At 42.7% G+C, this 17,736-nt stretch overlaps 1 protein-coding gene across 1 annotated transcript in view; it reads left to right on the forward strand.

Annotated features, from left to right (window-relative positions):
- Positions 1-17,736, forward strand: part of SMNDC1 (survival motor neuron domain containing 1) — a 62,267-nt gene that overhangs the window by 40,425 nt on the left and 4,106 nt on the right. The window contains exon 5 of the mRNA XM_069239410.1: positions 9,375-9,528. Within this exon, the coding sequence (XP_069095511.1) occupies positions 9,375-9,528 (154 nt within the window). The remainder of the gene's footprint in view (positions 1-9,374; positions 9,529-17,736) is intronic.

Below are 17,736 nucleotides of genomic sequence, written 5' to 3' on the forward strand. Positions count from 1 at the left end.
GTTAAAGAATATACTCAAAAGGCATGGAAGTCAAATGGAGGCTTTTCTTAATCTTGTACTCCCTATTCCTGTAGTAGTAAGTAGTTTTTGTAATGATTTGATTCCCCTTTTTTATGAGTTCTTGAGATTCGTTTGGTTACTTTGAAACTGAATAATACAAATTTTACTATTTAAAATGTTGCCTTTGTCTCCATCTCACGTTTACCATCCACAGCAAGGCAGATGTTTGGTCCCTGGTACTGTTAAGTCTAAGCTTTGTATTTGGGAAAGCACAAAGTTTGATCATTGTGAAAGGATTTTTTTTTTGTGTAGCCTCTATTTCTCAGCATTCAATGCTCATGGAGCAACATTGTCAGTGTTACAACTCTTTCTAGAAGGAAAGCCAAACTTCTTTTGAATTCTTGAGAGCCACTTTAGATATGAGAAATCTTGCATCCATGTTGCACATTAAGGAGAAACTTCCAGATGATATTTTGACTTTAGGACAACTGTATGGAATATCTATTTATAACTGTGTTTCAGTGGCATAGATTTCCTGACAATCTGTTGATACTATAGTAGAAACAAGCATAGATCTTTAATTTTAAACCATTGCTATTTAGGCAGGGTAACAGACCTGCATTAAATAAATAGGCTGACCTATCGTAGCAGCCCTAAAATGTATCATATTCCTTTATCCTGTTACTTCCTGACAGATGCTCAACTAAAAAGTAGAAAGGGCTCCATGCAAAATATTGTAGGGAAAAGTTAAAAGAAACAAATGAGTTCACTGAAAACCTTGCTCTAAATCGAAAACAGGGCAATCTGATTTCATGCAAGACCTTTTCATCACCAGCACCTGCATCTGAAGAAAATTGATTGAAAGTTATATAGGGAGAAATCAGCCTAAAGTAGCTAGTCTCTTTGTATATCCACACCATTAATTATATCACAAAAGTGATAAGCATTAACAATCAAAGTCCTACATTTTTGGCTCAAAATGCTTTAGTCTTACACCATTCCTTTACAAGCAGCCTCCCTCTACACACCTCCTCCTGTAATTCAGTGAATTATAGATGCTTCTCTTCATGGTTTGGATCCAATAGGGATCCTAAAGTATTAGTGTTTGGTCTTGCGTCACTCATCAGTGTAACTTTCTTTAATTTGGCACTTCGGTCTTTAAGAGAACCCCTGTTTTGACTTTGACAACACAACAAAATTGTAACCCGTGTAAATAAGACACAACCGGGTCCCTCGCTTTTTTCAAGACTTGTGTATCTTTTGATTAGGATCAGTGGAATCAGATGTTTGGTGTGTACAGTGTTCTCTTTAGTTAAGGAACTCTACAAGCAGATAAATCCACAGATATTCCCAATTGGAATGTTGTTGTTGTTGTTCTGGGCAACCTCTTCAATAAGTGGAGAACCCCTCCACAATAAGGTTCATCTAACCAAGGTATTCACTGGTGAATAGTTTTGTTGCAGTCTGTACCCATCGTGTATCATAAGTATTGCTCAAGAGGTCTGGTTGAGCAATGCATTTTTTTTTTTTCTGTTGCCGCTTTTTTAAAGAAGTCACAAGCATTCTTGCTGCATCTTATAGTCCTAAATATAGAATAGTCCTGTCTGCATGCAGGCACCCCAGGACACTTCTTTATATATTTTTCTGACATTAGGGTTTGCTACCTCGGTGTTGAACAGTCTGGTGACACCTTCATAAGACTGTAGCAGACTAGTTTTTACTTAATTTTTATGCACCAGATTGCAGCCTCGAGTAGCAATGTGCCACATAGTAAAAACAGAAAAGGCTTGGACGCTTGCTTTAGCAGCAGAGTAAACTGGAGGGAAATGTGCCTGTCAGTTTGAAAGTGGGCCAGCTGGATTGAGCACATACTGTATCTTAGCAGAGACCAGCAGCTTCCATTACCCAGCATGCACTGTACTGGTAGATTGCCTCAGTTTGTTCTGTTTTTTCCAACTCATGCTGATTGGACCACAAACACTCAGTTTTTCTGAGAGTTCTTTATTCAATGTCTTTTAAAGAAATAAACACATTCCCTGCTTTATCTTTCACTGGTTTCTTTCTTTCTTTTCCCCTTCCTTCTTTCTTTGCTTTCCTGCCTTCCTTCTTTAAATCCCTTCCAACCCCTCCCCCCTTAACAATTTGTGATAGAGTTCTCCTTTGGATGGAAGAAAGCTTTTTTTCTGACCCACATGCCCTATAGGGTCTGCTTGCTTTGTCTCCCAATGTCAAAGATTGTTCTTTTTTGTAATTTGTTTTAAACAAAAAGGACAATCGAGGGCAGGGTGAGTTCACGTGAGAGGGAAGGTGCAGGAATTCAGGGTGGAGGTGGAAAGAAAAAAAGATGAAAATCTGGAAGCCCTCCCCACCCCGCATTGCTCCAGCTTTCTCCCACGAAAGCACCCCCATAATGGGAGGTCCAAGGAAAAGAAACACCCTAGATGTCAGCACCACTCAAAACACTCCTGCCATTCTGCACAGACATACAGCAGTGCTATTGTCAGTGATTGAATCAGTTGGATTGCCAGTGCATAACAGATAGATGTCGATACATTTGAGAACAGTAACTTTTCTACAACCCCATTCGATATCAAGACATTCTACAGCTTTATCAATGGTGAGCCAACATATCCCAGCGCCAGGAATGTCTTTGACCTGAATTAACTCTTAGATTGATGTCAAGGCAGTCAACAGCAACAGTCAAGTGTTTCTTCACTTCATTCCTATACTGTCATTGCCTTGAAGGGAAACATTGGTTCTAAGAGTCCAGACTGGCAATTCCAGCAAATGTTGCACTGCAAGTACCTCTTCAGCCTTTGGATTTACTTACAGTTTATGATCCAACTGTTTTCACTCCTCTGCCACCATCATTACAATTGCCACAAGGAACTCTGAGGATTCCAGAACCGTCTTCCTGCCCTTAGCATCCTGAACATAGTAAGCAAAGGAGAACACCAGCTACATCTCTGAGCCTGTCAAGATGTGACAAAACAGATACATCATGCATCTCTAGTGGATGACCTCTTGACCTTTCAGGATGTTCTAGTCGGATGTGCAGCAAAACTGAACACTCAGATTGAGGTCCCTTGTGCTGCAGTCTGTCATTATGGAGACTTTACAGCCAAGAGTATCTCCAAGGCATGCTCTTACCATAGTTCCAGATTTTACCGAACTAGCAGAGGAAAAGCTCCTTAAGCCAGCTACCTTGAAGCATGCAGCACTTGACTCCAAACAGCTTCCATTCTTACTTAGGAAAGAACCGAAACTGGATTTTGTAATTGTGCCTGCAGTTCCTAATAAGCATCCTTCAACTCCAGAAACAGTATCTCTTGAAGGGGAGAGCCAAAAGATTAACGCAGTGGGTCAGAAAGTTTGTGGTTCTGCTGCTACACCCCTAAAAAACAATAAGTGACTCAGCAGTTGGTAGATATGAAAGAACTCTGGGAATCCTTACAAACATTTGGAGGTTCAACCGAAAGATTGGAAATAAGATTCCTGGAGGAAAGGCTGCAAACAAGAATTCCTACCCATATTAGACCTCAGACAAGGCAACCAAGTACATAACACGCCAAGAATTCAGACTGTTAGCACTGCATCAAATGTATCCTCCACTGATAAAAGGAAACTGAGTGTGCTCTTTGGATGTAAAGGGGTGCTTTTGTCCACATTCCAGTTGCAGGGAAACATAGACAAACCCTCCGCGTCCTTGCAGCAAAACTCAATACCAGTAAAAGTTGTTGCCTTTTGGCCTCGCGTAGACCCCAAAAATATTTTGAAAATGTATGGCAGTGGTGGCAGCTTTTCTTCGTAGAAAAAGGATCTTTGTCTACTCATATTTAAATGAATGGCTGATAAAGGTGCTCATACCATTTCAGGTGCAAAAGGACTTTGACTACTCTGAATTTTTAGACCGCTTAGGGCGATGATTGGATCTGAAAAAAATCAACCACATCTCTGGTTCAAATCTTAACATATCTAGGAGCATCTCTCAGCACAATGAACAGAGACGTGTCTTCTTTTACCAGAAAGAGTATACTTGTTTTCCAAAAATGTCACTAGTTATTACATGCTGCAATACCAGTAGTTAGGAAAGTCACCGCCCTACTAGGTCCCATGGCCTTTTGCATTTTTCTGGTACCCAGTGTCCATCTCCATATGATACCTCTACAACAATGTTTTGAAGACCACAAACACAGGTTCAGGGAGATCTGGAAGGCATAATCTCCCTAAAGCAAGAAGCTCTGAAATCTCAAAAGAATCTTGTTCACCCAGAGTCCTCAAAAACTCCGACCTGAGTTGCTGATTCTTTTCTCACTGGATGGGGAGCAACTTTAAAAAATCACACAATTCTGTCAGTGGTCTCCACAACAGCCACTTTACTACATTGATTTTCTTGAGCTCAAACTAGTCCATTTCACCCTCAGTGCTTTATAACTAGCATGGACGGAGTTCAAGTACACATGGACAGTACCACAATAATGTACTATTTCAACAAACTAGAATCTAGCTCTTCAAGTAGTATAGCTGCCAGGTCTCCAAATACACTAAAGCAGACCTACTCAGCAGACAAGTTTTATCATGACCTTGAATGGGAACTCTACTGTTTTGCTGTCTCGTAAGACTGGGTTTTTTCCACTGCACAAAATGCCAAAACTATAGATCCAGATTGTGGCACCCACAATCAGTGGGCAATGCTCTTTCAATTACTTGGTTGAACACATTTATGTAAATGTTCCTCCAGTACTGCTGTTACAATCAGTGATCATCAAATTTAAGTGGTCTCCCTCTACCATGATCTTAATAGTGGCAGAGTGTCCAAGGCAAGGAAAAAGGCATGTTTTTGGTGCCTTTATAAAAGTCCTGATTGTCTTTCCTGCCAGGAAAGACGTGAAATTATGTTATTTGTTGCATTGGGAAATTTCTTAACTTTCGGTTTTATTAAAGTGCACCTCGCCATCTTAACAGCTTATCGTAATGCCCCAATCAAAGGTCTTTCTTCACAATCCCAGTCATCAAAATTCCTGGATAGTCTTGAAACGACCTATTGTCCAATCAGATTGACTTCTATCCTTCTGAATCCGTTAATTAGGCCACATTATAGCATCTTTCGTGGAAGGTTGCTTTCTTAGTTGCCATTACATCTGCGAGGAAAGTGAGTGAGCTACAGGCTTCATTGTGTGAGCCTTACTCATCACAATAGGGTAGTTTTCAGAACAAATCCTTCTTTCTGCCCAAAAGTGTATAAGAATTTGATGTAAAAATCTTTCTGTATTTTTCCCCATCCTTAATATCCAGCAGAGAGAGCTCTATATTAACTAGATTTTAGAACCATTACACAGGACAGGGAGTTCTCTTTGTAAATTATGGTCTCTTCTGAACAGGATTAGTACCTTCCAAACAGGCTATTGCTTGGTTGATTGTGAATTGGGTAACACATAATCCAGGAAACAAACACATTTCTTCCTAGTAAACCCAAAGTACATTCTACTAGAGGAAAGCACCATCTGCTGTTTAGGTAAAGAAAGTTTCTTTCTGAAATATGTAAGGCAGCAACTTGGAAACTTGGACACTGTCTGGATGAAGATTCCCAAACTAATACTTTGAATCGGGTTCATGTAGTTAGTCCACCCTCAGTTCTTTTCGTTTTTCAGCATATCTTTATATTTTTATGCTTTTTTTCCTTGCATTGAGAGCCATAAAGTGGAGATATGCTTGGTACTCTATTCTACGTTTGAGTATCAACGACCATGCTATGATGCAGTAGGAAATGTTACTTATGACAATAGTTCTGCATTGTAGGTATCCTCACTGAAGTCCCAAACAACCCTCCCATCGCCCTGGTTGTCAGTGTAATACCATTTTTATAATACCTTCGAAATGCCATATTCTCCTTTTGAAGAAGAATAGAGGCTGTGAGTCAAACTGCCAGTATAGTACATACTGGGTAATGAAAATTGCGGTCTTAAGGCCAGGGTATATGCTGTATCTAGCCGGTACACTTTTGAACTGAGAACTTTCCCTTTATTTTTTCAATTTTTCTCGGCTGCTAGGCTTTTTTTTTTTTTTTTTTTTTTAATACTGTATTGCACATTACTACACTAATTGCTGTAATGTTGATTGGAAAAATATATTGCCACTATTTATAGTTAAGCCTGACTTCCTATATTTCGCTAATAACTTTGTTGCCGTTTGACGAATCCTAACAAAACGTTCCAAACAGTTCAACCACCTCAGCTGCCTTCCTAAAAAGGGAAGGTTTCAGGGTGATCATTCACACGAGGGCTAAGAAAGAGTATAAGGTCCCAAATTGTCTACCCCTCCCTCCTTGCAATTTTCATATGGAAATTTAGACAATGATACAGAAAGACATCTGAACAGAATTACACCCAAGCTGCCAGAAAGGTGTGCTTTTTGAGATTTGATGTCAACTCCGTTCAGATGTTTTCCAGAAAGTAGGCTCAAAAATAGATATCTAGAAGGTTCACCCCACAGAAGTCTTGTGGGACCGCAAATTAAAAAATAGAGAGATCTTATTGGTTACAAGGACCCTTTTTCACCCATCAATCGGTCTGGCTGTATATAGAAATCTGATTTCTGTCTGTCTGCGGCATGATGAACTAATGTGGCTACTGTTACAGGAAGCAGCGACCGCGTCCCCATATCCTAAAAATAAAAACAGATTTTAGGGGGCATTAGATACCCTGACCTCCTAGCCTATGTCCCCTGGACTTTGAGGGGGAGAAAAAAAAACCACAAATCCTGCAGTGCTTTTGTGGGAGCTTTTTGACAGCTCCTGCAGGGACCCGTTGATGCCCATGGGTGGTCCTGCAGGAGCCAGCACAGACTTCACTAACCCCACTTCTCCCACTCCCTCGCTAACCCTGCTTACTCTGTTGGGACCTGTGGCCAACACCACGCCATGCACAGCCTTTGAGGTTGGCTGCCTGCGGGGTTGGGTATGTTAATAAGATCTTAATCAGAGCTCGAAAAATCATAAACATTTTACTAGACCTGCAGTTCGAGTAACTTAAATAATCTAGTCTAGTCGAACTAACTGTAATGTACTTGTCCCATAAACTGGTCTCATATTAGTCACCTTTTTTCTTAATTCTCACATATGAGTGCACCTTCAAATATGTGAGCTCAGCATTTCTGGGGTACAAAAAAACTGTTTTGTTTAAGTAGACTAAAGTGTGCTGCGTGCATCACAAGATACTAGCCCACATACCCATGAGGTCTAGCCTACATAACCTAGGACTTTGTTTTTAGTTTACTGACAACATTGCCATCAGGACAGGAGTGTGTCAGTTTGTTTAAAGACTCAGTTTTAATAAATATCACTACACCATGATGTGGTAACATATTGTCATCTACACACAGTACCTTTCCAAGAAATGTCCAAAAACATCTCCACTAACTTGCAGATTTACTGATAAAACTATATAGTGTATTAACAATCTCTGAAAATTGGGTTTCAGAAAAAATGTCCTTTTTACATCAACATGTAAAGTATTCTGATTTGTTTTCATGCTATTAAAATATTTTTTCGTCACACAGTTGACTTAGTCATTTAAATGTTGTGTGTTAGGAAGAACATGACCCCCTACATCCTTTTATTTCACATTCTAAGCAGCAGGTCACACAGTTCACCATACAAAGTCCTGGAACTCTGCAGTCAGAAGGGAAAACTAATAGTAAGAAAAACTGACTTTTGACCTCTGTCTTTGAACACCCTGAGCAAATGTGACATAAGAACAAGATGTAAATGCATCTTTTATTGCCCCTCCTCTTTTCAACTTAACAGAACACCTGTTCATTGTCAAGTGGCCAGAAGGGACGAGTAAATATTGAAAATAACTCGACCTGATCAAATAAGACTCTCCAATGCGGTTGGGCGAGTGGATTTTTCGAGCCCTGTTACTTTACCGCAAAAACAGGTATTTCTTTAAAAGAAAGGTTAAAGCGATTATATAGTTAGGTGAAATTGTCAATAAAAACATCATTTTTTGAACTCTGAAAGCCTCCTGCCATGATCTGCTTATGACCTCACATATTACATCACTCATGACAGGCTTCAATGACATAGATGAAATCACTGGTGACATGAACCACACTAGTGCTATTCAGTTTACTCTACAAACCGGTACAGCTCTTCATAAAGAGGCTGCTCCCTCAAGATCAAGACACCCAAGCCCATTAGGAAGACAAGCTCATGCTACACACAGCCTTATCCCTCTGCACAGCTCTACACAGAGAAGTGACTCCTTCAGGCACCCAAGCCCATTTAAATAGTACTACCCATACTATGCACAGCCTCCATGCTGTGCACAACTATTCACGGAGTGAGCATTCCATCTAGACACTGAAGCCCCATTAATTGGTGAAGCATGTCAGAAAGACTTGCACTCATTAGCAGAAAGAAAGTATAGAAAATGTGTTCTAGATGTTCATTACTGGATAGATTTCAGAGTGTAGCAAACTGTTTGCCTTGTTGAGTGAGGTAAGAAATTATGGAATTTGTGATGTCATCAGTGATGCCATTAAACATGTTATGGGTGTAATATGTGAGGTCCTAGGCAGTGCATAACAGGGGTGCAAGTTATAGTTAGCTTAGTAAACTATAACCGGTGAAAGTTTGTGGTTTTTCGAGGTTAAAACGTGAAGTTGCAACAGACATTTTCACCTATCTATAACTTCACTTATACCTTTGTTTCAGTGAATATAATAATACATTTATTTAGTTTTCAACAGAAGAATGCAGTTAAAGCTGGCATGTTTAACAGTAAGGTGGGTACCTCCAACGTCAGAAGAACATATCCAAAAGAAATGTACCAGGGTCCCTGCACACAGGTGGGACTATTCTACATTTGCGACGTCAGTCAGAATACTTACGATATAGAGCTAGTATTACAAGTAACATTTCCTTACACACTATCATTTTGATTCCTCTTGCTCTGTGTATATTGTAATGAGGTTCACTAGATCACCATAAACCTCCGGGTCATGGTTCATTCCTTGAAGTCTCAGTCCCACTGTCTTGACTTTATCGTTGCCTTGACTCAATCATTGCTTGCTACTCTGTTCTAACATGAATAGTATTCTGCAGAAGCTCAGTGCTGTTGAAAAGAATACTGGTGACCTAAAAGAATGGTTCTTGGGTGTAGTTGTCTTTCTGTAGGTCTGCATCTGACTCTGCTAGCCTCTACTCAGTGGTCTTTACAGCTCCAAAGTCCAAGACATAATTTGTGATATTGTAACATTGTGTTTATCATGGTCATCTTCTGTTAAATTGCAATTTGATCAAGGTCAATACCTACTTTTTTTTGTCTTTATATTATTAATTTAACACAATTTATTTTAATTTAAACTTGCAGAAAAGAAATGATCGCACAGCAACGAGAATATAAAAAGAAGAAAGCATTGAAAAAAGCCCAGAGAATGAAAGAACTTGAACAGGAGCGTGAAGTTCAGAAATCAAAATGGCAACAATTCAACAATAAAGCCTATTCAAAGAACAAAAAAGGCCAGGTTTGTACAGTCTTCGAATCTGAGAGATGCTTGGAAGTTAAACTAGATTACATTACTTGGTGAAATGCAAATGCCCTGACTGCCATTATCCACTAGATAACCACATAAATCTTTCCACCGCAGAACCCCTAAGGCCTATCCGTTTCAAGGAAACAAGTGGTTTGGAGCGACATCAGCCTTATTAGTGTTTTTTTTTTTTTTTTTTTTTTTTAATCACTCTGCAGAGGTGACCCTTTAGTGTAATGGAATCGTAATGTGCCTCTCTTCATTTGACAACCTGTGATTAAAGATATGGTCATTGGGTGGATGACTAAGGAATGGCTTACCAGTGAAGACTGACCATTAAAGGGAAGATGCCATGTGGATTCTTCTTACCACATATTCCTCAAGTATCAGAGTGGATCTGCACTTTTATAGCAATTCTCAGGTGTGCCAAAAAAATGGCAGTAAGCTCTACTCAAGCGTGCCGGTGTCAGTTCTTTACTTTCTGCACATTCAGACTCTGATCCAGAGCTTCTCCTTGGTCTTAGATCTGCTTCTTTTCAAAGGTTTACCAGTGTGCAAGGGGAAATGTCATCCTGTAAAGCAAAAGGGTTTAAACGGTGAAGTTACTGCAGCAAACAGATGTCTATGACTGACTCTCACAATGGTTGTTTGTGGCGCCTGGGGTCATAAATCGATTCCAGGACCTAAGACTACTTGCTGTAACTGATCGGAAGGAAGGTTCCATTCCCGCTCTGTCATTTCTGTGGCATATCTGCACCGAAGTATTCAGGTAAGTTGAAGTAAAAGCATAAGATTTTACATCTGGAGTCTGCCCCTTCGTCCACTTATGGCACAAAGGTGCCAGTGTGCCTCCCAGGCTCACTACCAGTCTCCATCAGAGCCAAATCGGAGTTTAGCCCCCATGCATTATGAATTTCCAAGTCCATTGGTGATCTCACGGCAAGTTGAGACATTCAGGGAGGCCATACTTCATATATTTGGCATTGTACCTACTTCCTCTGTGACTCCTTTGGTCCTCAAGGATCCGTAGGGGACTCCAGCAGATCCGTCCTCAGTGCCATCTGTGCCCCTTGGACCTGCAGCAGATCCGCCCTCAGTGCCATCTGTGCCCCTTGGACCCGCAGCAGTTTCACCTGTGGCTTCGGTGCTGGCTTAGGTTCCGGCACCATCCTGTGCAACTCTGTACCCGTTTCCCTCACATCAGTGCCAACTCTGGATCAGGGTATGCATCCCATAGTGCTGTTCAACTCTGAGCTGAATTCGCCACAACCTTGCCTGAAGTTGTGCCTGCTGACTACCAGTACATAGCCACTTGGCAACTGCTCTGACGACATACATTTTGCCCTACACTTTACACAGTCTTTTTGGCACAGATTCTGATGCCGATTACTGTGATGATTGGAATGACTGTTTCACAATATGATTAGAAAAACTAGTATGAAGAGCTTCAGGGTGCCATTGGGCTGGACACTTGACCTGATACTGGCCTTGTGTCCACACCCATTGTCCGGGTAAAGAGTGAGGTGTGTGTTTTTTTTTTTTTTTTTTTTTTTTGGCCCTTATGTGAAGAGCGACTGGTGTTTTGGATTTAGGGCTACAAAGTATGGAAGTAAAAATCAATGTATTGACTGAAGTCCTGCGATCAGGTCAGGCTCCCACAGAGCCCCTTACAGATGCTCTTTTAAGCATTGATCCAAGCCTCATTCATATTTGCCTGATAAGACAGTTGCTCATCGCCCCGCCCGTGGCGAACCTTCCTTTCTTACACACCACCTGATGCCAAAAAGTTTAGTGGTACAGGTGTTCACCAGCAAAAGTCAATCCTAATGCCTTCCCTACCACTCCTCCTGATTGTGACTTGAAACAAATAGAATCATTTGGTAAGACATTTTTTCCTCTTCCATGATCCATGCTCTAAATCAGTAAATTCCAGCTGTATCCTGGGCTGCTACTCCCATGCCCTTTGGAACATGTTGGCACAAATTGCACTGGTTCCGTACGACCTTTGGACGTCTTTTACCTCAGGCTATTGAGGACAGTTTCAGATCTGAATTGAACACAACTGATTGAGACTTGCCATGGGTACGAATGTGGATTTTCAGTGCCATGCCTGGATGGTATCTACAGGAGTTTCTGGATATGTCCAGGCATCCTTCATGAGCATGCCATTTGATGGCTATCGCCTTCTTGGAGGCAAAGCAGACTCTGCCTTGGAATGTTTGTTATATCAGCAACTTCAAACTCTCCCTGGCTTTGGTAGAGGCTTCCTATTAAACCAACGCCAGACTCCTCCTCCAGGCCTTTCAACACTTTTGTGGCAGAGGCTGAGGTTCCGAGAGACAACAAGGACAGCAAGGACAACGTGCAGCTCAGCACAGCCACCTATTTGGATACAGGATTCTAAATTTCCTCAGAGTTGCAAGCCATCACAACAGTCAAGTGGTTTCTTTAAATTGTCCTTTGGGGCTGTGCACTTCCATTCCCGAATACCTCTGATACCACCTTCAGGGCAGCTGACAGAGGGCCATCTCTCCTTCTTATAGTAGGACGCCCCTTTGTCCCTGGGGGCCATAAAGAGGCTTCCTACTTTTGAAGTAGGAACTGAGTGTTAATCTCGATTCCTTGTGCCAAAATAGGACAAGCCTTTGTTCTACATTAGATCTTCTCTGACCACCATCCTACAGGAAGACCAATTCAGTATGCTCATGTTAACCCAGGTCTTATCTGCCCTAGACCTGGAGACTGTATGGTGGCATTGAAAATACAGGATGCTTATTTTCACATCACTGTACTGCAGACCCCATAAGTGCTGTTTGTGCTTCACAGTGGGCCAGAAACAGTTTCAGTACACATTCTCCCATTTGGACTCCCCTGCAGGGAAGGGTGATCATGAAGTAGGAGTTACTCCCATAACTGTCTGTTAAAGGTGGGAATGCCTCATGCAGTTCTCGGCCACCTCGAGACAGAACTTTCTCGCATCATTGGGGCTCACTATCAACATGCCCAAATCACACCCAACTCCTTCACAGACTCTTGTGAGCTATTCTGGATAGTGTAGTATTGCCTTTCACCCTGAAGTGGCAATTCCAGGACACTTAGGATCATTGCCCAGCCTCTGTCCTGAGTCTCGGTTCGTATGATTGAGGCTGCTGGGTTTGTTGTCTTTCTGCATACTGCTGGTGAAATACACAGATGGCATATGGAGGCTCTGCAGTGGGATCTCAAATCTCAGTGGGCGCATCATCAGGGACATTTGTTTGATGTTATCCTTATTTCAGGTAAGACTGCAAAAGATCTGCAGTGGTGGCTACTGGGCTCTTGGCAGGCCTTTCTCTTTATCCCACCAAGAGCTGGATGTGGTCACAGATGCATCACTGCGGGATGAGGAGGCCATATGGGAGAGGTGGACAGAGGCATCTAGTGTCTGGCGGAGACTCTGTTCCACCTCAGCTTGAGGGTGATTTGCTTGGTCCTGCAGGCGCTCGCAAATGCCACCACCATGTGGTGCTGCAAGGAGTAGGACTGCGTTGGGTCCTGGGCTCTGTGTCAGGAAGGCCTGCACCTTGAAGTGGGTGGAATGCAAAGGGATTTCTCTGGTGGTGAGCCACCTGGTGGAACCTTTGAACTCCAGGGCAAAAAAAAAAAAAACAAAAAAAAAACAGCTGCTTGTGCCCAGTGTTTTATAATGGCAGTTGCACTTGGAGATGCACAGGGCGTCCTCCAGCAATGGAGATAACCTTGGCTCAGTCTCTTCACCACCACCAAGAACCTGCTACGTCAGTACTGTAGCACATTGGAGTTTTCCAAGCAGTTCTCTGACATGTTTGTCTAGACTGGGGCTTGGGACTCCTCTATGCCTTCTCACCACGGCCTCTCCCTGCCTCGAGTACTAAAGATCATCAGGAATAACTTGATCAGATCGGCATTGGGTTTAGCCAAAAGTGGCTACTCCATTTCTTGTCCGCAGGCTATCCCCAAAGCATCTTTCTCAGGGATGTCTTTTTCTAGAGTGGAGTTCGGAACTCCTGTATGCCTTCCCACCACTGCCTCTCCTGCCTAGTGTTCTGGTGAAGATTAGGAACGACTGGGACCAGGTGAACGTATTGGCAGTGGGTGGGCCAGGAGAGTGTACTACCCAGAACTCCTGGGTATGACCATCTGTCTTCTGATCAAGCTGCCTCTTCAGGAGGATCCTCGGTCACAGCCACAGGGAAGGGTGTTACACCCATGTCTGAAAATTAACCATCTCCGGGGTCTGCAAAATTTGTATCTCTATGCTTGGAGATTGAGTGACAACAGTAGGGTAATTTTGGCGGTGAGGCATCTTTCCACAAAAGCAGGTACGCCAGTCGCTGGGGCAAATTAGTGTGACACCCAACAAATTGATCCATTACAGGCAAAGTTATCTGAAGTTTTTGTTTTAGTCCTGGCCCTAGCCCAGCAAAGACTTGCTTTGGTCTCCGTTAAAGGCTGCTTATCAGCTCTTTATGAGTTTTTTTGTGGTTGCAGGACCAGCCTTCATTATTGAAATCACATGTTGTGATGAGATTGTCAATAGATATACCCCTTTTGAGTTTCTGTACAGTTGTCCCTTTAGAATTATGACTTTAAAGACAGTCTTTTTACCTTTCTGTAGCATCAGCTATACGTGTGAGTTATCTCGAGGCTATTTTTAGTAAAATCCAATGTATACAACCTTACGAGATAAGTTGATTTTGAGGATCTAGCATCATTTGTACAGAAAGTGGTTACTCCATCACCCGTCCAGTGTTTTTTGGCTTCACCTCACCCCTCTAAGGAGGAAGGGAGACTCAGACGTTTGGTTCCTAAAAGCATTAAGCTTCTATATCTATTGTATCAATGAGCATCAAGTGGAGAATCATCTTTTTGTAGGGTTTTTTTGGAGCAAAGAAGGCAAGGCAAGGCAGTGCAAAAATAGACAATCTCTTGATGGATTGTTTTATGCATAAAGGTACTGGCATAGAAGTAGCCACCAGAAGGCTAGCTGGTACATTCCACCTGGCCAAAACCGCTCCCCGTGCATTAGCACACGATATGCCTATACTGGACATCTGTCAGGCAGCTACATGGGTGTCTGTACACACATTCACAAAGCACTACTTCTATGACATTCAGGTCTGTCAAGTGTGGCATATTGCCCACTTGGTAATGCAGGATTTATTTGATCTATTGATCTAAACCAGTTCACATACCCACCACCTTAGGAAGGTACTGCATTGTATCTGTTCATAAGATTATGAATTTTCAGTTAGAGTATCCACAAGAAAAACTGTTACCCAACATAAGTAAATTGTACTTCCCATGGATACTTCTAACTGCAGTTTCCCCACTGACCCTCATCTCCCTATTCTGTGAGCTGGGCTCTTTTTCCTCCTTAAAAGGTTCCCGTTCTAGGGATCTGCCCACTAAGCATGCCAGTATGCTGTTGTGCTCTACGTCTTAGGGTGTTGACAGCCTAGAAAGCAGCTGACATCACCAAGCATGGGTAGCACTTACATGTGGCTCTGCTGGTCACTTCCAGAGTGGAACGTCAGCACGAAGCCGAACAACACCATCTTTCAGGGTGCAGGAGTACTTTTATGAATGTTTTCCACCCAGTGTGACAAGACGTTTGCCTGTGTGTTTACAGTAATTGGTGAATAGCTCAGCATGTGATAGCACACGAATGACTGTACCTTTTTGCCTAGTGTTTAATGTAGATTCTTGTTATTTGCAGCATAAGCATAACTTAATTGCTGTTACTGTACTTAAGCTCTAGTTTATTTGCACCGAATAGCTGAACTTTTAGGAACACCACTGATTACTAATTATATTATGCTTAGTTATAAATAAATCTGTCTCTGTGCAGACTTTAGGGTCCTGTTAAGAGCCTCTAGCTGCTGGAAGTCTCTGCAGTTACTCTTGCATATTTTTAATACACCGCAGTACTGCCAGTTTCTGGTACTGGGGCATGTAATTTCAGAACAGAATGTTTTTTTGAGTTTCACAGTTTGGTTGGCCTTTATCCTCTTTCCTTTCTAAATAGGGTCTTAGTATTTTTTAAGCATACAAGTTAAGCTGGTCAAAGATGAATGTGCTGCAGAAACAAGTGAAAGCAGTATCCGTATATCACTGAAGCTAAAATATGGTGAAATATTCTTCCTTTATTTTGTGGGAGGTGGGATCTGAATACATACAATTAAGCTTAGACTGTCACAAAAGAGTAAAATGCTAAACTGAACTCAAAGCAGTTTTCTCAGCTTGTCCCTGTTCTAGTATTTGCTTCATTAGAAGACTCCTGACACCTCTATAAGACAAGAAACATGTTAGGGAAAGTTTCCCAAGACAGCTTTTTGGCACACTTGTGCCCATTGTGCTACAGTTTTGCGAGGTTTGCACAGGAGGATTCCAGTTTTGTTCTTTTAAGTAAAAGAACTGTAGAAAATAACTTATTGAAATTGAGCATTTTTGCTGCCCCAGGTGCATAGGGAGCGTCTTATTCAGGATTGAAAATTGACCCAAGATGGTCAGCTTTATATTGAATATCACTTACCTGACTTGTACTTTCTAAACACATTATTGAGGACCTAGGGAAGGATACCATCCTAATTCCTTTGTTGAAGAAGGGCCATCTTCCCTATCAAATACCCTACCACTTACTTATTCTGAGAAATTCTCATAAATCCTAATGTCAGAATTAACTATGGATAATCCTTCCATTCTAGTTTCTGGAAAGGTGGAAACTGTGTTTTTTTTTCTCTTATTTGGACCAGGATCTAAAGAGATGCGTGGGTAATGGCATCTGCTCTTTTATGGTCTTTACAGCAGTATTCAACAGAGGTGACAGTGGAATGCAGTGAACAATGTTGTAGAAATGTTTAAATTCCGCTTCCTAGTGTTGAGCAGTGGCTGTTTAATGCAAAATCGGGATCAACAATTTAATTAGGGAATGTTTAAACTCTGCTCACTGCACCATCACCTGCCCTGCTTTTAATATTAATCAACTCCTTTTCTCCATATTACTTTACAACAATCTCATTGGACTGGAGGTGCTACTGAAGTGATTTACAAGTGCATATAAATATGTATTCTACTTAGCATACCCTCTACAGAACAGACCTCTTGGTATCCCCTATTCTCCGTTTTAAGTTTCTCAGTCGCTGCAAAAGAAACACTTAAGGAATCTGTTCTTTTGTAAACTGATCTTACTCACATTGTAGTCGTGGGCACAGCTTTCTCAGATTCTCTCTCCTTCCTCCTCTCTTCGGCCTCCTCTCCCCTCCTCTCTCTTCGGCCTCCTCTCCCCTCCTCTCTCTTCGGCCTCCTCTCCCCTCCTCTCTCTTCGGCCTCCTCTCCCCTCCTCTCTCTTCGGCCTCCTCTCCCCTCCTCTCTCTCCGGCCTCCTCTCCCCTCCTCTCTCTCCGGCCTCCTCTCTCTCCGGCCTCCTCTCCCCTCCTCTCTCTCCGGCCTCCTCTCCCCTCCTCTCTCTCCGGCCTCCTCTCCCCTCCTCTCTCTCCGGCCTCCTCTCCCCTCCCCTTCTCTCCGGCCTCCTCTCCTCTTCTCTCTCTCTCTGGCCTCCTCTCCTCTCCTCTTCTCTCTCTGGCCTCCTCTCCTCTTCTCTCTCTGGCCTCCTCTCCTCTTCTCTCTCTGGCCTCCTCTCCCCTCCTCTTCTCTCTCTGGCCTCCTCTCCCCTCCTCTTCTCTCTCTGGCCTCCTCTCTCCCTCCTCTTCTCTCTCTGGCCTCCTCTCTCCCTCCTCTTCTCTCTCTCTGGCCTCCTCTCCTCTCTCTCTCTCTCTCTCTCTCTGGCCTCCTCTCTCCTCTCTCTCTCTCTCTCCTCTCTCTCTCTCTCTCTCTCTCTCTCTCTCTCTGGCCTCCTCTCTCTCTCCTCTCTCTCTCTGCCTCCTCTCCTCTCTCCTCTCTCTCTCTCTCTCTCTGTCTCTCTCTCTTTCTCTCTCTCTCTCTCTCTCGTCTCCTCTCTCCTCTCTCTCTCTCTCTCTCTCTCTCTCTCTGGCCTCCTCTCCTCTCTCTCTCTCTCTCTCTCTCTCTGGCCTCCTGGCCTCCTCGCCTCTCTCTCTCTGGCCTCCTCTCCTCCTCTCCTCTCTCCTCTCTCTCTCTGGCCTCCTCTCCTCTCTCCTCTCTCTCTCTCTCTGGCCTCGTCTCCTCTCTCCTCTCTCTCTCTCTCTGGCCTCGTCTCCTCTCTCCT

Source organism: Pleurodeles waltl, chromosome 6 (assembly GCF_031143425.1).
Source record: "Pleurodeles waltl isolate 20211129_DDA chromosome 6, aPleWal1.hap1.20221129, whole genome shotgun sequence".
Lineage (NCBI taxonomy): Eukaryota > Metazoa > Chordata > Amphibia > Caudata > Salamandridae > Pleurodeles > Pleurodeles waltl.